Source organism: Clarias gariepinus, chromosome 21 (genome assembly GCF_024256425.1).
Source record: "Clarias gariepinus isolate MV-2021 ecotype Netherlands chromosome 21, CGAR_prim_01v2, whole genome shotgun sequence".
Taxonomy (NCBI): domain Eukaryota; kingdom Metazoa; phylum Chordata; class Actinopteri; order Siluriformes; family Clariidae; genus Clarias; species Clarias gariepinus.
In genome coordinates this window covers 27232988-27257001 of record NC_071120.1, presented here as the reverse complement: position 1 = coordinate 27257001, position 24014 = coordinate 27232988, and the positions used below count along the sequence as shown (strand labels likewise).

The window sequence follows — 24014 nt, the reverse complement described above, 5'->3', positions numbered from 1 at the left end:
GTCTTGCCCAAGGACGCACAAGAACAACTGACGTCAATAGTGGTGGGCCTGAACCAAGAACCTCAACTACCTGAGCCACCACTGCCCTTTAAAGGCATCGTCCACATGGGAGGATTCGAACATGGTTGTATACTTTGGTTAAAATACCCTTTCCCAAAATTTCCTCATCCATGATGAAATGTGGAACTGGCATTGGAGTGACCAATTTTTTATTTGTTGACAATATGAGTGAAATTTGTTTTCTTATACAAAGCTGTCAAGCAGGTCATTAAAATCCATATTACAGAAAACAGCAATGCAATAACATGTTGGACCTCAGTCTTGGAACATGTTACAAGGTCCAACATGTAAAAACCCTTTTATTATGGTGTAAATCCCAGTGTACAGCAACAAAAAAGGTGTTAAAAATATCTGTAAAAAAATATATATTGACATCGACATGTCTAATGGGACATACTGCTTTCAGAGTCACCAAGGTGCTTACACAGATACACACAGCATTTACACACACAGTGGAAACAGGAAGCAGGGGGCCCTAAAATCTCAGAAGAAATGCCACTTCTAAGAATTCAGAGAATAGTAAGACTGTAGAAAAAAAAAAACAGATTTGGATCAAGCATCCCAACAGTGATGGAGATAAAGACAACACACATTGGTATAAATCCATGTTCAGGTTCAGTCAATAAAAGCTAGGGAGAGAGAACGGTTAGTCAGCCAGACAGCCTCGGGAATAAACCTCACTTTCACTGGCTGCTCTTACTGTCATTATATAAATTATGTGTTGCATAATACTAAAGAATAATTATAAATAGAGCTTATGGTTGCTTTATCAACGAATAGCTGAGGTTTAAAGCATTCGTCAGGCTGTAAAATGGCAAACAATAAGACCCTGAAACAGCACGCGGACCTTCGACAGCCTTTTGAACATAAAAACTGACAACTTCCTGTACGATCCTTTACCTTTAAACAATCTTTCACACACATGCTTAAAATTTCCTCTACTTTCTACACACACGCTGCTGTGTCACATGACCGCAGCTTCGAAGGCGGTCTTGTGCTATAATTGTAGCCGTGATGTCATGCACCACTCACTGTTGCCACAGAAACTAGGTCAGTGTTAACCCTTTCCCATAATGCCGCGGGGATTCCGCGCCATGCAAACGAGAGAAAAAAGCATTACGAAACACTTTCCACTGGGTTCTTTTAATGTGGTACATCATCTTTCGTTTTTAATGAAAATACACAGTTTTTATTGTACACGCTTCTCACACTCTGAATTGATGTTTGTGCTGATGCGAGTCCAAACACCTTGACGTTCTTGTAAACGCCAGGCTAAAGGGGGATTTTAATCTTGAATCGTGCTTTTGTGTTTATTTTTATGAACTGTTGACTGAGTGGAACAACTATCTAAACAACTTATGACTAAAAGCTGACAGTGCTGAGAATTAATGCTACCTGCAGCCTTCATGTTTTTCACTAGCTTTCCTTTCCTTGTTGTCCCTATAAACATGTTTTTTATTTATTATCATGTGGTCGGAAACTCATATTTACGGTAGGTGTACTGTATCTATGATTGAAATGGACCCTGGACTCATTTGGGATTAAACCATGAACCCTAACAGGAGGGACAGCAAACAAGAAATTCTCTTCAACTTCAATTCTCTGGTTCAAGGAGCAAGATAATGACCATCGATCATCTGTGTATAAAATTCTCACATATTTCTCATAGAGGACAAATTATTCCATTCTCTGTACTTGGAGAAGACCCATAGAAAGATATATATATATATATATATATATATATATATATATAGTTTATTTCCATTAGAAATTACTATTAGATCTACACAAGACCAAAAAATGCACAAAGGCCAACATAAACAGCAGTTACTTCTTTGTTCTTGAGTCTCTTTTGCCCTAATTAATTAGGAATTTGCAAAGCCTATAAACAGCTCTAGGTTAATAAAAGGGCATATGGCTTAATTAAAAGCCACAAATCACAGTATATCAACACTAGAAAACTAGAAGCTTGCATACATATGTGAGACAACTACTGTACTCCACTTTAAGTGTTACCTATTAAACCATATAAGCCTTTACTATAACAGAGCCTTTTTACAAACATTACGAGGTCACCTCTAAGATGGGAGGAGGGAAACTATTCAATATTAAATATTAACAAGGTCGGTTAGTTTAAAAAACAACTCGGATTTAAACCCAGTGATTCTTCAGTGGTGGCCAGGAAAATGATTAGTAGATGAGTCACACATTCTGTTGCATGACTGCTTCAGAAAAAATACCTTTAGCTAACGTTATAAACACGAAAACGGCAGAGGCCTTGGAGACAAATAACTTCCAAGTATCCCTAATATATATATAAATTGCCTAATGTCTGTGCCTCTGGACAAAAAGTGATAGCAGAGCGACGGAAAGCGTGAGACTGAATGTTAGCGGGACATCGCGGTGTGAGCTGTCATGGCCTGGAATAGCCATGCTACAGGTTACTCAAGTTCATAAACAATCTACCACGTGTTTATCACCGCGCATGCGCAGGCATCTGTACTCCCGTTACCTCAAAATGACTGGGAAAGTTTGGTGACCCCGCCTTCCCCGTGTGTGTGTGTGTCTAAAAGAAAGATGTATAAAAGTAAAAGACAGAGAGGGAGAAAAATTTGAAAGAGGAATAGCGTGAGGCTTTGTGCTGTTCTCTTTTGGCCAGGGTACGCTCACGCCTCTCTTTCGCTCTTCCTCTTTCCCTCGCTCACTCTGTCCTCCAATAAGCACAGAGCGCGGGGCTCTTTAAACCAGGGCCTGCTAGAGCCCAATCAAAACAGCACCGGCACTCGCGCTTTTCCCAACATCGTGCCAACTGAGCGGGCATTCAGCTTCAGTACCCTGCGCGGCACTTTGGAGATAATTCAGCTTTTGTCTGTCATGAATCCCAGAGAAGCTGAAACATTGCAGCACCTGCGATTCACAGGTGTCTGTCTACAGCTGTTCATCGGTGAAGTAAGATTAAATCACACTTGAAATAGGTCAATGCTGAACCTCATCATGCCATGACATGATAATAAGACACAAAAGTACAAGGTACACTCACCTCTGTGGCCAGGTTGGGGATTAAGGTGTGTGCTCTTACACCGTCGTCAAAATGGTTCACCTTCTAGTCCAGTTAGTTAGAAAGGAAGGAGGGAGACAGAAAAAAAGGATAAATCAACAACCAGTACGATGAAGTAAGCTTAGATAAGTAAAACAAAGCTCTATGTGCAATCTTAATAAGGCTCTCTTTTAAAGATAAAAAAAAAAATAGCATGTGAATCATCATTTGACCTACAGAGAAGCACAGCTGCCATGACATGACTCAGAAAGAGCCTCTGATAATTATGTAAGCCACCTCAGCTTTTATCTTCTTTTGATCAATACACATGAATCTTTGTTTCTTTTTTTTTTTTTTTGGAGGGGGGGGGGGGTTAGATCCATATACAAATACTTTATAGGTGTATATATATATATATATATATATATAAACAGAATTGTGCAGTATATATGTTAATAAATACATTTCCATCTATTAGTATGATGAACAATAGTTTTTAACCCCCAACACATACCATCTGGCTGTTCTCCTGCTTTGCTCTTCCACCCCCCGACAAATTAAATGACCACCCCCCATAACCAACCCCCACCATCACCATATACACACGTACAACCGGGCAGTGTCTCAAATCTGACAAATATTTACCCTCTCAGTCCTGCTGCTGCTTTCTTCTCACCACCAGCTAGTCGTAGCCCCATCAAAAGCCTCTCAGCTCTCTCTCTCTCTTTTATCTCTTTCTTATTATTCCTCTCTCACTCTTTTTCTGTCCATTCAGGAAGCCATCTTGAGTGTTTTTTTTATCCTGTTCGTGTGTTCACCCGTTCCTTCTCTCTCCTTTCCTCGTTCTTTCTTTCTTTCTTTCTTTTTTTCAGTCTCTTTCTCTCTCTCTCTCTCTCTCTTACTTCCTCTCCTTTGCGGGTCGAGCACATACACACGGGAGGGTTTTATTTAAAGCCCATGTGATCACTATCGGCACTGCACTCTACACGCACACACATACACACACACACACATATATACAGACACAGTAATACACACAGATATACCCACAGAACCCCCTCCCTCTCTCTCTCTCTATTTTCCTTCTGTCTCTCTTTAGCTAACTGATGTGAATGCCCCCCTTCCCCACCTACACACGCACACACACACACACACACAAGAGCACTCATACGCTCCTACACGCATACACGCTTGACTACGTCATGCACGAAAGAGTCTAGCCACCAATCGGAGCCTGGTGTCGACTCTGCTGCTAGGGTGAACCGCAAACATGGAGGAGGGGAAGAGGTTGAGAGACATAGAGAGAGAATAAGAGAGCGAAAGAAGGATGGACAAGAAGAAGGGGGTTGGGTGAACAGAAAGGAAAAGGGGGGGCACGTGCTCTGCACAGTGTGTATGTGAGTGTGCACATAGTGTGCGGTTGTGAGCCTATGCTGGGGGATGGGTCTCTCTCTCTCTCTCTCTCTCTCTGTCTCAGGCTGTCAATTATCTACTCCGGCTTGCCTGTCCTAAACAATGCCTCTGGTATGTGCTATCACCAGCGACCATCTGTGTCTCGGCGGTTTCCAACAGCCGGACTGGACTGCACTGCACTGAGCCCTGGTGTGCGTGTGTGTACAGTTGGCCTGGAATGCAGGATAACCACTAAAATTCTGTGACAGCGAAACACACAGCTCAATGCGGCTGACATACTTCATTGCACCAAAGCAGTCGCCAAACACACAGCAAATATGATTCGATTTACATACACTTAAATTTTGTGTTACCTTTACCACTTATAAGAGCCACACATGCTGATCTATAGATGAATAACACAGCCGAGTCATTCCCGTTTGGATTATTTTTGTTAATCATCTACTAAAACAGCCTGTCACATGACCTCAAGCTGCATGTTTGGGTCTAAATCCAGGGCAAGGTTTGCTCAGCCTCGAGTAATCAACAGAGTAATTATATAACTCAGAGAACAGACACCATTATAAAAAAAAAACAAAGAGTCACTGGGTACAAGTTCCAAGCGACAATCGAGCGGATGCCAAAGCTCACGCGCAAATGCAAACAGTGAAACAAACATCTAAATCCAAGGAAGGAGCAATTTTAAAAAACGTTCTTTACACAGCAGAGGAGCGAGAGAAGAGTATGCAGAAAACGCAACAGCCCAACAGATACGCTCATTCGCTAAATCTTAAATTACACTTCAGTCATGACCACAGCGAAGCAGGAGAGAGAAGCAAAAAAAAAAAACCAACACAGGAGATAAAAGTCACAAAGAAACAGGAAGAAGAAGAAAGAGAGAGAGACGTTGAAGATGGCGCACTATGAGCACTATGAGTAGGCAGCCTTGGAGAGAGGGAAAAAAAGAGCGGTTTGGTGACGCAGCAGTTGTTACGCAGCGTGGGAACTCCAGAAACGTCATACGAGTCAGCGTGTGTGCGTGCGCGTGTGTGTGCGCGCACGTGGTTGAGCTTGCAGGAACCACGAGGTGTTGGGAGGTTGCACTGTCTAGCACTGAACCTATTCTCTCGCTCTCGCTTTGTACGATGCTAGAAAATAAACCTAATGTACAACGCTAACGTTAACGCATGCTTGTGCGTGTGATCTGGAGAAAAACGGATCTCTGTGCTCTGGAGTTTCCCTCAGACCAGGGATCCTGCTGCCAAAAAAGTGGTCGGACCGACTGAGTGCACTGACTAAAGCTGGTGTAGACGACAGAAGAAACACTAAATTAAATTAATCAGAGTGATGAAGTAGCTGTAAGCTTATTGGTCATTAAAAGGCAACATGCAGAGCTTGAGGATTGTAACAATAACTTTGATTCTTGAAACGGTAATAATAAGCAAGGATAAAGAATTATCAATATCAAAAAACATAAAGAAATGAGGTTTAAGACCTGATGTGAAAGAGATGGACAAATAAAAAAAAAGTGTGTCTCAAACATGGAACTAAAAGAATAAAAACTATTCATTTGAAGGACAACATTTAGAATTTGGTGTTTAAAAGGACACAAGTCTCTATGAGAGACAAAAAATGTTTAAAGTGTTTGTACAGGAGTCTTCCTACCAAAGACAACATGGTGAAGAGGGAACGGAGGTCTTTATATACAGTGGGATGAATATTTATTCGATCCCCTGTAGATTATGTAAGTTTGCCTAGTTAAAAAGAAGTCAAGGGTCTATAATTTTTATTGTGAAGGACAGACAGAATATCAATCGCAAATCCAGAAAAAAAAATTATTTGCATTTCAGTGAGTAAAAGTGTTTGATCCCCCTCCAACCAACAATAATTCTGGCTCACACAGACTGGGTATGTGCTCATGTGGTACGCATATTAATATAAGAAGGTGCTCCTAACAACAACTCGTTATGTGTATAAAAGCTACCTGTCCACAGAATCTCTATCTTCCATTCAAACCGTACCACTATGGGCAAGACCAAAGAGCTGTCAGAGGATGTCAGGGACATGATTGTAGTCCTGTACAAGGTTGGAATGGACAACAAGACTATCAGAAAGAAGCTTGGTGAGAAGGAGACAACTGTTGGAGTTATTATCCTCAAATAGAGCAAGTACAAAATAACCATCAATCACTCTCGGTATGGAGCTCCATGTAGGATTTTACCTCCTGGTGTACAGATAATCATGAAAAAAGTGAGGCCTAGCCAGTCTCCACACCCTAATCCTATGGAAAATTTAGTTGGAACTTTGTGTTGCCAGGCGACAGACAAGAAACTTTAAGGATTTAGAGAAGATCCGTGAAAAAATGGTGGACCAAAATCCCTCCCGAGATTGGGTATGTTAGTTACAAACGTGGTAACACACTACAAGAAACATCTTAACTCGGTGCTTGCCAAGAAAGCTTTCTCCACCAAGTACTAAGTCATGTTTTGCTTGCGGATCAAATACTTGTTTTCTTCTTTGGAATGCAAATCAATTCATAAAATGTTTTTCTGGATTATTCTGTTTTGTTTTTGATTTGTTGTTGATATTCTGTCTCTATTATTTACAATAAACCCATGATAAAAATATAGCCTCTTCATCCACTGTAAAAGAAACATGATTAAAAGGAACAGGGTCTGTCATAAGAAAAACAAACATAATAGTAGGACTGTTCATAAGTTCAAAAGTCAAGACCCTGTTTATGAAAAAAAAAATTCTTTAAGCTGCTGCACAAAGACCTGTGTTAACTAAAGAAATAGTAAAATGTTTTAAAATGTCGGGGAAAAAACAGCCTTTGACGATCTGCTATGACAAACACCTCACCATCATTTTTCAGAGCTTCTTGTTTTGAATAAGAAATTGTGACCGCCATCATTTAGATTCATGGACAGATCACTTTGCCCATGTTCTTGTTTATTGACACTATGCTGCAAAACACACACTTGGTTCTTATAGAAAAGGAGACAAGATGATTAGATAAAGGTATTCATACTGTGGTAACACCACATTTATTTATTTTTACATGTGGCACTCTGTTTCCTGGTTGCCGCCTCTGCTGATGCTCAGGAACGTCAGAATGTATATGGACTTTTATGTGCGCTTAAGACATAAAGACCATGAGGACACCTGGTGTCTACTGACGGGCTCAAACAAACGAATCAGTAAACCTCCATCAGGCAGTCTGAATACAGTAATCACACACATATTCTCAAACACACACACACACACAACCCCAACAGAGGGATCATTAAGGCTGCATTGCTAAAGAGTTGTGAGAACTTGCACCTGCGTGTGTGTGTGTGTGCGTGCGTGATTGAGCATTGCTCTAATAACAGCTGAATTAACGATCCTAATTAACCCTCTCCGCCTCCCACTAGCCCAACAATGGCCTGACTAAAACCTCTACATCCAGACACCTATTCAGTCTCTCTCTCTCTCTCTCACACACACAGACACTCACACGCTCTCTCCCCCAAGACTTGGTACTTCACTCTCCCACACAGACAAAACAGATGTCCCATACACAGTCATGCGTATTCGCAGTCTCACTGCCACCCCCACGCACTGTGCACTATGGACAGTCTAAGGTGTTAACCTGCATTAGATCAATACCTTTTAATAACTTCTTAAATATAAAACTTAATCGAAGTAGTGAACGGCATGGTATGGTAGAAGCTCCAAACACAGTACAAATCGCTTGTCCTCATTGTGTAACAGTAAGACAATGAAAGTAATTCTGGAAGGTCTGAAAGTTGAGGACAAATTGTGTTACAAAAGGCAAAAAAACCCTAATGAACCGCTGTACTCTACCAATTAGTCTTCTCTGCTCTGTCTAGCTCCTGTTCACACTTAGCTCATGGTCACATGCTTATGGTATGGCTCATGGACTGCATTCACACCCAAGGAAAAAGTGCCCATGTCTGTTTTTTTCATACCACATTTTCATTGTGCCCTGAATCTAATATCTGTTTACTCCACAGGTTACACTCTAAAAGTGACCCAACATGTACAAATGAACAATTTTTAGTGACCTCGCTAAAAAAAGAGCACGCTGGTCATCCACTTCGTCAGTTCACGCCCAGTTGCTTTCAAATTTGCGTTTAGCCCTGTAGCTTTCCTTTGGCGCCGGACATGAGCTGTTGAGATATTTGCACCTTCTAATTTTGCTTGTACATCAACACACCACCCCAATTGTTTAGGAGGTCTCTTATCTCACTCATCCACCACTGAAATCCTCCTTCACCATCAGCCTCAGAAATTTCTTTCCTAACAAAGCTAAAATGGACATTGTCAAAAGGCAGGTTCATATTTAAAATGTAAGAAATGTAGAGGCAATGGTGGCGAGAAAAAAACAATGTAAAGGAGAAACCGTGACAAGAAGCAGACTCAAAATGGATCTTCATTTGGGTGGAAGTTCTGATGAATGTCGAGTGAAAGCACTGTATTGCTCCAATGCCCTGTGAGGTTCCTTCACTAGGCAAGTGTATGCGAAGATGGTTTTACAATAAACGACGCTTTTATTATTTATATATTATTATAAGAAGCTAAATTATTATATCAATTACAATGAGAACAAAAAGGTTTCTAGTACTAAGTGCTTGGCCCCTTCATCGTTATGAAGAACCCGAGCTCTGAGTGTGTCTAGTCACACAGAAGTGGACTTGTTATCTCTGTAATCGCACACGACTTTCATGCACAGGCTAAACTCAGCTTAATAAAACAATATGTCTTTAAAATTCAAATTAAACCTCATCTGTAAACCAGCCATTGAGAGCGTCACACATTTGCAGTGTGTGTGTAATCGATGCCTTGAGTGACGCACGGTAACTGATTTTAGCATCATTAGCATTATTGAGTGCACAGCACGAGAGCAGTATGCTTTGCTGAGCCCTGGTTGGTGAGTTTACGGATATAACGAGATGTGGTTGCTAGGCGACAGGGAGTCAGGCAGCAGGGGATTGCAGGGGTCAGGAGAAGGGGACAATGAAATACGGCCTTTTCTGACCAGCGCACTCGCCACTAATGGGCAATGCTGTTCAGCTTGAAAAGAAAAGGATGACTAAACCTGATCCGAGATCAGACACTTTTAAAATTCAGTAAGGCAAATCACAGTTTTATGATGGAATAATTAGAAAGAAAAAAAAGAACAAATGTGTCTTTTGGTTAAGATTATATCATTTGAGTTTTATTTCTTTAAAGTGGATTACAGAAAATGGCACGCTAAAGAAGAAATAAAGGCATTAAGAGCAAAAGTGTTATAAAGATTAACATTTCACTGCACTAGATATCGGATTAAAGGATTAAGAGTCTCAATAAAATTCAGATATGTTGAATATATTCAAAAAAGACAAAAACACTAAAATAACACTTCTATCTATGGATTTCAAATACGACTGGGATGCCAGTGGTGGTTTGTTTATTCCTATCCTGATATCTTCCTGAATCCTTTTCTTGCCTTAGCCATCTTTATTGTTGTCCCTTCTTCTACTCCCAGCCATTCTTTTATGTCATCAATCCATCTCCTCGCTGTTCTTCCTACTCATTGTTTCCAATTTCTGTTTCCCCCATCATCACCCTGATTAACATTTCCTCTCCCATCCCGCAGATGTGCTTAAACAGGCCTAATTAACATTCCTTCATAACTTTGCCAATATATATTTTTTTTCTCATCTGAGATCTTTTTGGATTTTTTTCACTTGTCACCTTTCGTCTCCATCCAAATTTCAGAATCTTTCTATAAAACAAATACATTGTTACGTTCTAATTGTGACCCATCTGCATTTTATAACTTAGTTTTATTAAGTTTAAAAAACTTAGGGGTTTTTGTTGTTGTTGTTGTTTTTTTTATTATTGATACACCGTTTGTGAAGAGAAGTGCGATGTACGTACAAATTTAAATAGTATCTAAAACTATTTTTACGGAGAATTTTCCAAGTAAGAGCCCTAGGACACAACTCTTAGGAAGGTAGGTGTGTGTGTGTGTGTGTGTGTGTGCACGTGTGTTTGTTTTTGGCCCTTTCTGGTCAATGGAGCGAGGAGGTGTGAGTGGGGGAAGGGCAGAGCTTCATATCCTTATCTCTGTCTCACATACAAACGCACACAAATATTTTACTAATGTGTGATATTTAAGATGTCTAGACTAGTTATTAGTAATAACTGCACTAGAAATACTCAGAACTGTGTCAAAAGTGGACTTTATTCATCTATTTTCAATATCTAGATGTTCATTTAAAACTAGATTTGTTCCTCAGCAGATATTGAGTTAAAGGATACAGAGAAGTACAGTTCCTCTGTGACTTAGGGTGGGAGGGCTCTCTCTCTCTCACACACACACACACACACACACACACACACACACACACACGTACAAAAACAGGAGACACGTGTAGAAGGATGGGTTCCTTCCTCCTCCACCCGACACCGAGGCAGCTTTCCTGAACCCCATCAGTCCTGTTTGTATTTACACTTTCTGTCCTGTTTCTCTCTGAGTGTTTACTCATCTCGCCCACGCTCCATCCTCATTCCCTGCATTCCACAAACACTTTAATTAACTTAAAAAAAAAAAGTATAGAAACTGCAGATATCTAAGTGCATGTCCAGAAAGAAAGAAAGGAAGGAAGAAATGGAAAATAGAAATGAAATAAACAAAAAAATACAAAGAAAAAATAATGTTAAAATAGAAAGAATAAGAATAAACAGGAGGAAGTAGAAAGTGGTCCATGGAAAAATAGAACGGAAGGAATAAAAATTAAAAAGAGAAAGCTCCAGGACTGTAAAGCATAGAGAAGCGCTGGTGTAAATCGATGAATAAATAACTGAGCAGATGAATGAATGGAGAACTGAGAAGCTTTACAATAAAGGGAAGAGACAAAGAGGAGAGCTCTTTGTCTCAGGTCGACTCCCATACGAGTCACGGGAGCGCCTCCAGAGGTCAGAGGTCAGGCAGCAGTGCACACAGAGCAGGTGGGAGGAATTCGGCACTGCTGAGCACAGACCTTCGACACTAAGCTGTTCAAGATGAAGCTAATTAGAGCTAAAGCTCAGCTCAGAGATAAACAACATCTCTGGAAACAAACAGAAAGAAATACCTTAAAAACAGCTAATCTGCCCTGAGAAAGGCAAAGAATAATAGCAAACGTCTGAATGAATTAAAAATAGTAACTTAAGTTTTATTAATTATTTCTAATCTTCCAGTAGCTAGTAAATAAAATGTTTTAAAAAGTCATATCAGCAATTTAATCCAAATCCACCTGGAAAATGAAAGCAGTAAAACAAAAGGAAATTGGTTTCCAGTAGCTCATGTGGAAATGTAACTCCAAATCTTAGTGTTAAGTTACAGCAGTGATTGCAGAGGGAGAATGGGGGGGGGGGCAGAAAGTAAAAAATATATAACAATGAAATAAACAAGAAGGAGAAAGAACAAAGTCTAAACAAAATAAAAAGATTCTAAGATCATAGGAAAACAAGACAAAATGTGAGTAAAAAAGAAACAAGCTAAATTACTGAAGGAAAGAAAGAATGAAAACAAGACAAGGAAAAAGAAAGTTGAGTAGAGACTAAACACAAAAAAAAAAATCTAAAGGTAAAAGACTAAAAGAAAAAAAAACGATAAGATAAAAGTTGAAACGACAGATAGGAACAATATGAGAGGAAGAGACTGAGCAAAAGAAAGAATGTAAAAGATTAAGAAAGGCAGATTAAAAAAAAGCAATCAAGAGAATAAAAAAGTAACAAGGTAAAAAAAAAAAATCTAACAAAATCAAGAAAAGGTTTGTTTTTAAAGGTGGACAAATGCAAGAGGAAAAGAAATTCATAGAACGTGCATAAGAGACTGAAAGAATAAAGAACAAAAAAGAAAATAGAAAAAAGCTAGAAACAAGAAGAAAAGAATGAAAGAAAGAAAGATGAGTCTAAACGAATAAGAATAAGAATGTGAACAAAAGACAGAAGAAATGTATCATCATTTATCGTCCAGATTTGTTTCTCTTTTGTGTTTTTAAAAACTTTTCCAAAATGGAGAATATTTCACCATATGATTTGAGTCAGGGTTGCCAGATTGTCAGTGTTACAGTAAGAGTGACGTCATTGAACTGTGTGTGACTGTGCAGAGTGTAACTGTGGTACTTTAGTTCACCCTGGGGATTGTTACTTTTAAACTCTTTAGAAGTTCTTTTTTTAAATTCAACTCTCAAACACATAAACAGGAGGAACTCCGCTGCTGGCTTTGCTTTCAAAACACGAAATCACATCTGGTTTGTTTCTCAAACGCAGAACTAAACCCTGGACTGAATTCTCCAAAACAGGACTTAATCTGTGTTTAATAAACACGACCTTTAAAGCCAAGAATCAACAGTTAGCATGCACGTGCTAAGCGATGCGGAAACAAAAATAAGAACGGCCATCTAAAAGCACACTGTGTGTTAGCAAACTGAGCTAATCCTGCAGGAGTTTCTCACTCAAGGTTTGGAAAATTGTGTTAAGATCACTTGTCTTTATGTGGGTACTTTGTGTTACCTGATTCTAACACAGTAACCGCTTGGTCCAGACACTGCTAACAACCGACACTCAACAAACAGGTTAAAGCAAACAGATAAACAAAGGCTGCACCATCTGGTTTGGTGGCTTTGAGAGAAGAGGAGTTTCAAGGAAGCACAAGAATAAGTCAAACCAACACAACTGCCATAGACTTCTTGATAACATGCAATTTTTCGAAGCACAGAGACAGTGAAAACAAAACTTCAATAAGTAGTTTGACTTTGGAAAGTGGAAACAGTGATCGAAGTTTGATTTTTGTCTCGTTTCCACTGTCACCTTGCTATGTGTTGCTGGCTTTGTGAACCGTTGTTTATTTAAAATCTGAATCAACTCATTTCGCTCATGTCCTTACCAGGAAGACAGTCTTATAACGTTACTCAAATTTTACTTTTAATTTTACATACTGACTAAAAGCTTTTTAATGATGTGTACATAGTTTTCAAAAGCTTCAACTCTGGCATTTCATACTAAACATCCAAAGCTTTGTTCAGCTGAATGAAGTTTATTGTCATTTCTTAGAATCAACTTTAGTAGATGATTTTCTTTTATTGCTGCTGAACTCCATAAAAGTATTCCAGAGGAAAAGCAGAATCGCAGATTTTAACTTTGAAAACCATGGAAGATAACCTGGAGAGGACTTCACCCCTGTCAATCAGGGCAAATTTAGCTAATCACATCCATCTGCAAGTAGGGTTGAGTACCGAAAACCGGTGCCAATACGGCACCAGTACCTATATAACCGGTATTTACCGGACCGAAACAGAACGCGAATTTCGGTGCCTCATTTCGGTGCCACATAAATGCCTGAACTGTCGATTCAATGACACAGTTGTAATAAGCATCAGATTCATCAACACACATGATCGCTAGTAAAATTTTAATACTGCATTCATGGGGTGTCAGAAATGTCTTGAGAACTTCGGAACGCTTTGATAATACAAGTCCGAAACATTGTTGCAGTAATGTTACTGTCCATTTCATTTTTTTAGATTAAAAGTTTATTAGATTAGATAAAAAAAATTAAAGCACAAATCATCAGGATCATCCGAGCAGGTGGTCTACCGCTATCTTAGCTTGCTAAATTAAACAACTTTCGTTAAAATGCCTAAAACTAAGCGGTCGAAAGTGTGGCTTTATTTCACAAGAAAGGATTCCGACACCGCGACGTGCAGCAAATGTTTTACAGCAGTTGGCGTGTAAAGGGGGAAACAAGTCAAATTCAACGAAACATTTGAGGGCACACGAAATAAGCTTAAAAGCAGAGGGATGCGACCGTGTTTGACAGCTTGCGGACAACAGCTGGCACTAGCGGTGTGGATGACCCCAGCCCCAGTCTTACCAACCGTAGCAACAAGGAGTCCGCAGATTATGATGAAGACAGCAGCCTTTCCGCAGGTTAGTAGTAAGCTAATGTCATGTTAATTGCAAATCGCAAATCTTGCATTCATGCTAACAAACGGTCAAACGATTTGTAAAATACTAATGTAACATGGATTCTGTTTATAATTATGGCTTTCCAGCTAGTACTAGTAGTACTACAACAGTACTTTTATATTCATATATACTTTAAACTTTAAATTTTAAGCATTCAATTTTTTGTTCAATAAAAATGTATTCTTGAGGTATTCACCATTATTTTGTGGCTTTTGTAAAGTATCGGTTCAGGCACCGTTTTGGCACTGTTACCGTTTTAAAAGTATCACTTTGGCACCGGTATCAAAAAAAAAAAAAACAAGAACCAACCCTATCTGCAAGTGATGTGCAGAACCGCAAAAAAGTGCAGTTCCCACCAAAGTTTAAAGCTGTCCTGTGATGTAATATGAGTAAGCAATTCTTTTAACTTTACTTCAATCAAAACATCATGTCGCTTTGAAAGCCTAAATTCCCGACTTTGTAGGAGTGGATATGTCAGGACGCTGATCACGGAAAGGCGTGATGTCCGTCGGTGCGTAGAGGCGGATCCAAACGCAGGTGCAGGAGCGAGGCGTTGTATGGGCGAGACTGAGTGAAAGCGAGCAGAGCAGAGAAATCTGTCAGCGTGGTGCCTGTGCCGAGACGTGAAGATAAGCCGTAGTCAAGAGAGCGCGCGTTGAGTCGGAAGCCGTGTAATCCGTCAGCGTGGTGTCTGTGCCGAGACGTGAAGATAAGCCGTGGTCGTGAAGGCGCGCGTTGGGTCGGGAGCCGTGAAGTCCGTCAGCGTGGTGTCTGTGCCGAGACGCGAAGATAAGCCGTAGTCAAGAGAGCGTGCGTAGAGTCGGGAGCCGTGTAATCCGTCAGCGTAGCAATCAAATCAGAATCGAAAGGCGGAGGAGGGGAAAACGAGAATCGGAAACAAACTTGGCAACGTGAGGGCTATCAAATTAAACGCGAGAAAACTGGTACAATGGGACACAATAATCTGGCGACGATCCAGTGCGCTGCGCCTCCTTATAAGCACAGATAAATCAGCGCTGAATGAGAAACCGGTGTGCAGGCGGGGCGGAGCGGGGGCGTGGAAGTGACATGACAGCGTGGGAAAACAAGGGCGCGTGATGAGGAGCTTGACAGCGTGGGAAAGGAAATGTCAATTGACAAGAGTGGTCTTAGATCAGCGCGGAGCGCTGAGAGCATGACAGTACCCCCCCCCTAACGAACGCCTCTGGGCGTTGCGCGGGGTGCGTCGGGACAGCGTCTGTAGAAGTCTGTGATCAGGGTTCGGTCGAGGATGAGTCTAGCCGGGATCCAGCTTCTCTCCTCAGGGCCATAGCCCTCCCAATCCACCAGAAACTGGACTCCTCTGCCCCGTCGGCGGGCTTTCAGAAGTCTTCGAACGGTGTAGGCCTCGCTGCCATCAATGATCCGGGGAGGAGGATGAGGGTGGGTGGGTGGACTTAATGGACAATTGATGACGCGTCGCAGCTGGGATACGTGGAAAGTGGGGTGAATCCGTCGCATGGACGAGGGGAGAAGAAGTCGGACCGCGCATGGGTTGATTATCCTGGTTATCGTGAAAGGACCGACGAAACGGGGGGAGAGTTTGCGTGAGAGAGTCTTCAAGGGGATGTCCCTTGTGGCGAGCATGACTCGGTCTCCCACACGGTACTTGGGGGCCTTGATGCGGTGGCGGTCCGCCTGTTTCTTGTAAGAGGAGATGGCACGTAGTAAGGTTCGTCTGGCGCGTAGCCACGTCTGCCTGCAGCGGCGGACGAAGTGTTGGGCAGACGGGGTCTCCACCTCTATTTCTTGGACTGGGAAGAGTGGGGGTTGGTAGCCTAAGCAGCACTGGAACGGGGACAAGCCTGTCGAAGCGGAAGGCAGAGAGTTGTGGGCGTATTCGACCCAAGGGAGAAACTTGCTCCAGGTGGTAGAGTCCCTGGTTGTCATGCAGCGGAGGGAGACCTCTAACGCTTGGTTCATGCGCTCAGTCTGTCCGTTGGACTGGGGATGGAAACCTGACGAGAGGCTGGGAGTAGCTCCGACGAGCCTGCAGAACGCACCCCAAAACCGCGAGGTGAACTGAGGACCCCGGTCTGACACGATGTCTGTGGGAAGGCCATGAAGCCGAAATACATGGAGGACGAGTAGTTCTGCGGTCTCCTTTGCGGATGGCAACTTCGGAAGGGGCACGAGGTGCACCGATTTGGAGAAGCGATCCACGATGGTCATGATGCAGTTGTGCCCATCGGAAGAGGGTAAGCCGGTGACAAAATCCACCGCAATGTGGGACCAAGGGCGCCGGGGGGCCGGTAGAGGTCTGAGAAGGCCAGCAGTCGGCCGGTTCTCTTTCTTACAGCGGGCGCAGATGTCACAGGCTGCCACGAATCTGGGCACGTCCCTCCTCAACGTGGACCACCAGAATCGTTGCTGGACGATGTAGAGAGTTCGAGCAGCACCTGGGTGACACGATAGCTTGGATCCATGGGCCCACTCCAGAACCTGTGAGCGCAGGCTAGAGGGAACGAAGAGACGGTTGGGTGGGACATCACTAGGTCCGGGCTCCTGGGTCAGGGCCTGCCGAACCTTGCTTTCTATGTCCAGTTCCATGGCGGCGACGAGGCAGTGGGACGGGAGGATGGTATCCTCGGATGTGGGTTCCGGAGAGGGTGAAAACTGGCGTGAGAGGGCGTCTGGCTTGGAATTCCTTGAGCCTGGCCGGTAGGACAGGGTGAAATTAAACCTGGAGAAAAATAGTGACCATCTGGCTTGGCGTGCATTGAGTCTCTTGGCCGTACGTAGATACTCCAGGTTTTTATGGTCGGTCCACACTAGAAATGGGAGCTCAGTCCCCTCTAGCCAGTGTCTCCACTCCTCCAGGGCTAGCTTGATGGCCAAGAGTTCTCGGTCTCCCACGTCGTAGTTCTTCTCAGCTGGGGTTAGCCGACGGGAGTAGAATGCGCATGGGTGCATCTTGTTATCCTGGGTGGACCTTTGGGAGAGAATCCCACCAACCCCAGTATTGGAGGCGTCAACCTCCACCACAAACTGAAGAGAAGGGTCAGGGATGGTGAGGATGGGGGCAGAGGTGAATCTTTGCTTGAGCCTAGCAAAGGCTTGATCAGCTTCCTTATCCCAGCAGAACCGGGTCTTTGTGGAAGTGAGCGATGTCAGGGGAGCGGCGATGGTGCTGAAACCTCGTATGAAACGGCGGTAGAAGTTGGCAAACCCCAGGAACCGTAGGAGGTCTCGCCGTGAGGTTGGTGTGGGCCAGCTAGTGACAGCCTGGACCTTGGCTGGCTCCATCTCCAACATGGACGGGGAGATGACGAACCCCAGGAAGGTAGTGGAGGATGTGTGGAACTCACACTTCTCCGCTTTGACATAGAGGTTATTCTCTAAGAGTCTCTGGAGGACCTGGCGAACGTGGTGACGATGTTTCTCCAATCCCTGGGAGAAAATTAAAATGTCATCCAGGTAGACAAATACAAAGGAGTTGAGGAAGTCGCGGAGAACATCATTAATGAGAGATTGGAAGACGGCGGGAGCGTTAGTGAGGCCGAAGGGGACCACCAGATATTCATAATGTCCCGTAGGGGTGTTAAAGGCTGTCCTCCACTCGTCTCCCTCACGGATACGGACAAGGTGGTAAGCATTTCTTAGGTCGAGCTTCGTAAACGTGTCGGCCCCCTGGAGCAGTTCGAAGGCAGTTGCCATGAGTGGGAGTGGATAGCGGTTCCTGACGGTAATTTCGTTGAGGCCCCTGTAATCTATGCATGGACGAAGGGACCCGTCTTTTTTTTTTACGAAGAAAAAGCCTGCCCCCGCAGGAGAGGAGGATGGGCGGATGATACCGGCAGCCAGGGACTCTGTGATGTAGGTGTTCATGGATTCTCTCTCTTGGCGAGACAAGGAGTATAGTCGGCCTTTGGGCGGAGAGGTGCCGGGGAGAAGGTCGATGGGGCAGTCGTACGGGCGATGAGGAGGAAGCGACATGGCTCGGGTCTTGCTGAAGACCTGCTGGAGGTCGTGATAATGAGCAGGGACGTTGGTGATATCTGGGGTGTACTCGGCCCTGGCGGTGGTTGGAAGTGTAGGGAGTGCAGAGTGAAGACATGACGTGGCGCAAGAGGGGCTCCAACCCGTGATCACATGCTTGATCCAGTCAATCTGGGGGCTGTGAAGAGCTAGCCACGGGAGACCGAGAACTAAGGCGGCGTGGGATTTGTTAATAACAAAGAAGGAGATCTCCTCAGAGTGGTTCCCAGATGTTCTTAGGGTGAGTGGAAGGGTTCTGTGAGTGATGGCTGGAAGGGGGCTTCCATCTAGAGCTTGGACGGACAGGGGATGATCCAGCGGCGTGCAGGGGATCCGTAACGCCCTGGTCGTCGCAGAGCTGATCAGGTTCCGATCAGAGCCGGAGTCGATGAGCGCCTGAATGGGATGAGTCTGGCCGCTGATGACTAGGGTTACCGAGAGCAGTGGGCGTGGTTCTGGGAGTTTATCGGGAGGAGCGCCCTCTAGGGCTCCCAGTCTGACTAGAGGGCGCCTCCTTTTAACGGACAGTCCCTCAGCATGTGACCTGAGCCCCCGCAGTAAAAGCAGGCTCTTTCTAGGCGGCGGCGGCGTCTCTCCTCATCGGAGATGTGGGTTCTGCCCAGCTGCATAGGTTCCTCCTGATCAATCTGCGCGCGAGGAGAGGAGGGGCGGGGCGCCCTGGGGGGCGAAGGTCTTCTGGTTGGTGGCGACCTCCGGGTTGGCTGCCTTGAGCGAAGACGCGAGTCAATCCTCCCAGCGAGATCCATGAGCTCGTGGAGGTCAGAAGGAAGTTCACGAGAAACTAACTCATCCTTGAGTGCCTCCGACAGACCTTCCAGAAAGACGTCGGAGAGTGCTCTGGCGTTCCATCCGCTTGAGGCAGCTAAGGTCCGAAACTCGATGGCATAGTCATAAGCGGAACGCGACCCCTGGCGGAGGCGTAGTAGCTTGGTGCCGGCCTCTCTGCCGAAGTGAGATCGGTCAAAAACCCTTTTCATCTCTGCGGAAAAGTCAGCAAAAGTGTCACAGCATGGGTCGTGCGCGTCCCAGAGGGCGGTGCTCCATTCCCGGGCCCTACCTGTGAGAAGAGTGATCACGTAGGCGACCCTGGATCTCTCTGAAGAGAAGGTGGAGGACTGCAGTTCAAAAATTAGAGAACATTGTGACAGGAAGGATCTGCATGTACCTGGCTCTCCGCCATAAGTGGGAGGGGCTGGCAGGCGTGGCTCTCGTGGAGGGTCCGTGGACCGTGCTACGGGCATCTGGAGACGTTGCATTTGAGCGGTGACGTCAGCGAGCGTCTGTCTGGTAGTGACCAGTTCCTCCTGATGTTTACCAAGGAGAGTGCCTTGACTCTCCAGCGCCTGCCTCATCCTGTCTAATCCTGCTGGATCCATCGTATGGCCAGATTATTCTGTCAGGACGCTGATCACGGAAAGGCGTGATGTCCGTCGGTGCGTAGAGGCGGATCCAAACGCAGGTGCAGGAGCGAGGCGTTGTATGGGCGAGACTGAGTGAAAGCGAGCAGAGCAGAGAAATCTGTCAGCGTGGTGCCTGTGCCGAGACGTGAAGATAAGCCGTAGTCAAGAGAGCGCGCGTTGAGTCGGAAGCCGTGTAATCCGTCAGCGTGGTGTCTGTGCCGAGACGTGAAGATAAGCCGTGGTCGTGAAGGCGCGCGTTGGGTCGGGAGCCGTGAAGTCCGTCAGCGTGGTGTCTGTGCCGAGACGCGAAGATAAGCCGTAGTCAAGAGAGCGTGCGTAGAGTCGGGAGCCGTGTAATCCGTCAGCGTAGCAATCAAATCAGAATCGAAAGGCGGAGGAGGGGAAAACGAGAATCGGAAACAAACTTGGCAACGTGAGGGCTATCAAATTAAACGCGAGAACACTGGTACAATGGGACACAATAATCTGGCGACGATCCAGTGCGCTGCGCTTCCTTATAAGCACAGATAAATCAGCGCTGAATGAGAAACCGGTGTGCAGGCGGGGCGGAGCGGGGGCGTGGAAGTGACATGACAGCGTGGGAAAACAAGGGCGCGTGATGAGGAGCTTGACAGCGTGGGAAAGGAAATGTCAATTGACAAGAGTGGTCTTAGATCAGCGCGGAGCGCTGAGAGCATGACAGGATAAGTATTAGAAGTGAAATAGATCACGAAGCTCATGGTTCAGATCATGTCACAGTGTTTAGTCACAAATCAAAACATATTTTAGATCAAACATTTTATAGAGTTAATGAACAGAGAACTATTTTCCATTATCCAGATGTTCAATGTTTAAATAAAATCTTTAAAAAATAAACTCAGTATATTAGTCTTTATTTCACGATGTAGAAAACAGGCCTTTTTATTATTTAGTATTTCAAATGAGCATGAGCAGTGCTTTATTCCTTTCAACAATTGTTTGTTAAAAAAATCAACTTTGGTAATAAAAAACTAGGTTAATTTTAGTGGAAAAAGCTTTGTGTATGTATAATTGGGCTGTATTATAAGATAGTAAGTCAAGTAATTTATAGTAATACAAGTAATTTAGACTTGTTTTTATTGAAGTGGGCAGTCTTTCTGTACTCGTCTTTGACTCTGTGCACGTTCACTCTGTGCTTGTTTTTTTTTTTCCGGGTCCTACCTACAGTTCAAAGACATGCCCTGTAGGCTAATTGGTGTTTCCAAATTGCCTATAGTGGGTGAGTGAGCGCATGTTTGTGCCCTCCGATGGCTTGGCACCTTGTCCAGGGTGTGCCCTGCCGAGTACCTTGATCCCACAGTCATAAGCTACCACCATCCCACAACCCTGTACATCAAACTGGATCCAGAAAAGGCAGATGTGGGTTTAGGCTTTCATTCCAAACAAGTAGATGCCACACCTGATATCCAACTGAAAGCCAAGAATGACTAATTAAACAGGTGGAATCAGGTGTGGCTTTTGCTTGGTTGGAATGAAAGCCTGCATACACACACACCAGCCCTTTCTGCATCCAGTTAGACATACCTGCTATACAGGATAAGCGGTTTATAAAAAGAGTGAGTGCGGTTTTCAGCACTGCCAAGGAGGATGTTGCCAGTGTGTTCTGGCAACCCTGCCATGAAAAAGAGAGAGAGTTTGAGGTCATATTTAGTTAGCGAGAAAACAAAAGTGCTTGAGCAAGTAAAAATATAATTTGTGCACTTGCACAAAATTGAGTTTTTCACCCAGGAATGGGCCCAAATATAACGCCATACAGTGACACAAATGAGAGAAAATGTATCTGTAGTTTATTTACAGGATGAACTGTTGAGGTCAATTTGTACGGTTCACAGGTTTACTCTGTGTGTTATCAGGTTTAAACAGAGCCTAAACCTAAGTTTAGCAAAACTCTTCAACAACGTCAACCTGGTCAGTTAAACAGGCTGACTCTCAACTGCACTGTTTTACGGTTTTCCCCCTGCAGCAAACTCAGTTCAGTCTATAGCTAAAAGCCCAGGCTTTGAAACATGAGTGCAGAGACAATAAAAGGAAAATAGGAACAAAACATGTAACCTTATCATAAATTGACAAAGCAGTTAGTCATAGTGGTAGATATGGTGGTGTGACTGATCCAGACCGAAGCTGTGAAGTGAGCAGGGTCTCAGTATGTAAAGTAGGTCAAGACAGACAGGACGTGTGGAGGACGGACGGGACAGATGAGGAATGTCTCCAAAAAAGATCAAAAGCAAGGAGGATCTATGACAAGTTGTGGTCTCGGTTTAAGAGGGCTTCCTTCCTGTAGCCTTGTGAAACTTAAAGTCATTAAAGAGAAGAGAAAAAAAAATTAAAAAGACCCGAAGTGACGTAGTCTTAAAACCCCACATGACCCAGCTATCGTTTAAAGTTATGAATGATTAAGGTTAGTGTGAGGGCAGAGATTTACGTTTGCGGCTTGCAACTTTCACTCATATAAATTCCAAAAGAAGCTCTCGCACATACTAAAAACGTTATAACACCTGGGTGAAATCTGGCTTCCTGAAGTGCGAAAGGAAACATGTAGCTCACATGTGTTTTCACTCAGAAATGTTCTGACAGTAGTGAAATTCGAAACTACGGGATCAGTTATTGAATTCTAATTTCAATATGGCTTGTATCGTTACACACACAATTTATTTAAAAGACTCTTTGTATCATTTTCCAAGGCTGAAAACAAACCAGTTCAGAAAGACATGAGTGACTTTGTCCTGACGCATAATTAATAATTAATTAGCTTTTTAACACACTACAACAATTATTAATTTATTGAGGACATAAGTTTCAGTGCAACACGTTATTTAAATTTTAGCTTAAAATTTGATGAATGAATTTAGGGATTTAAGAACTACAGTTAAAGCATCATCATCACTAGCTTGGAGTCTTTAATACTTCACTATTTATGTAAAAGTTGTTAAACCTGACTCCACATAACAGGCTCCGAGAACCATGTCTAGGTTAGCTAACATTTAGCATATAGATAGCAAAAATATGTTGTTGATCTGGAATAATCTGCATGTCAGATTACAATTGGTTAAATCTCTGGATTGTGACACTTCATAAGGTTAATGAAAGTTGTAAGGGACACGTGACGCTTGTTAGTGTTGCCTCCCAGCTTTTCATTTCAGCCTCTTACCTGCAAGGTGACTCTCCTCTTCTTGAGTTCCTCACACTTCCTGAGCTTGCAGATCTGATGTGCGACCTTCCTGTTGATGCAGCTGTTGCAGGCGCCGCAGTTCTCTGTACGCATGCAGGGCCCGCATACGCCGCACCTTTTCCTCTTCTTCCTCACAGGATCTTGGGGCATGGAGAAGAGTCCTGCATGCTGGTGTTCGCTTTGGATGTAGTGGCTCAAAGGAGACACCATGCTCACTTGCCCGGGTCTGAGGAACACTTTGGCGTCCTCTTCATCCACGGAGAAGTCATATATTTCCGCTGCCGGAGAGGCAGCAAGCCCATTCTGAGCCTTGTGCATGCTGGGAAATCTTCTGTTCTCCAGCCTAGGACTTGCGGTCGGTGGTGTATAAGGATTTTTTAAATAATACAGGAAGGTCACCACAGCACAGAGCAGTCCATACAGTCAGTGGTGAGGGTGCAAGTCAGAGCGGCTGAGAAAGCAACAGCACTGGGACAGATGTTGCTACTGTGAGAGAAATGTGATGCTCATTCTTATTCTCCGGTTGTATGTCCAGGGGTTGAATGAATGCAGGACATGGAGATCATTTCTCCATACGATCGAGTGAAGGTCTGGTCCAACCTCCGCAGCTTTACAGGAGCCATTTCTGTTCAGAGTTCCTCCAGCCAGCAATTGACTGCAGAAAAGAATAAATAGAAATATTAAAAGAAACATTAATCAAATTATGCTTAATAGATAACCCAGTGTTCATACAAAAAAAGTGTCAAGGCACACACATTACACTTGTAGTTGTCTCCTGTGAATGTGCAGCACTTTCTCGCTACACAATCTCTTCTACTTCCTTCCAAACTTTATTCATGTCCTAAATGCCTATGTGCATTTAATGTGAGTT

The 24014-nt window shown here is 43.7% G+C and overlaps 1 protein-coding gene across 4 annotated transcripts in view; it reads right to left on the bottom strand.

Moving 5' to 3' along the window:
• Positions 1 to 23782, bottom strand: part of tet3 (tet methylcytosine dioxygenase 3) — a 53242-nt gene extending 29460 nt beyond the window's left edge. For 2 of the 4 annotated variants that reach the window (XM_053480599.1, XM_053480597.1), the window contains exons 1-2: positions 3743 to 3826; positions 3101 to 3163 (exon numbers count right to left, since the gene is read on the bottom strand). Coding sequence is in view for 1 of the 4 variants with exons in the window: in XM_053480596.1 (XP_053336571.1) it covers positions 3101 to 3163; positions 23123 to 23461 (402 nt within the window). In the remaining 3 variants the exon portion in view is untranslated. Of the gene's footprint in view, positions 1 to 3100; positions 3164 to 3742; positions 3827 to 23122 lie in introns of those variants that run through there. The other 2 variants (XM_053480596.1, XM_053480598.1) reach the window with 2 other exon arrangements.
• Between the last annotated feature and the right edge of the window lie 232 nt (positions 23783 to 24014).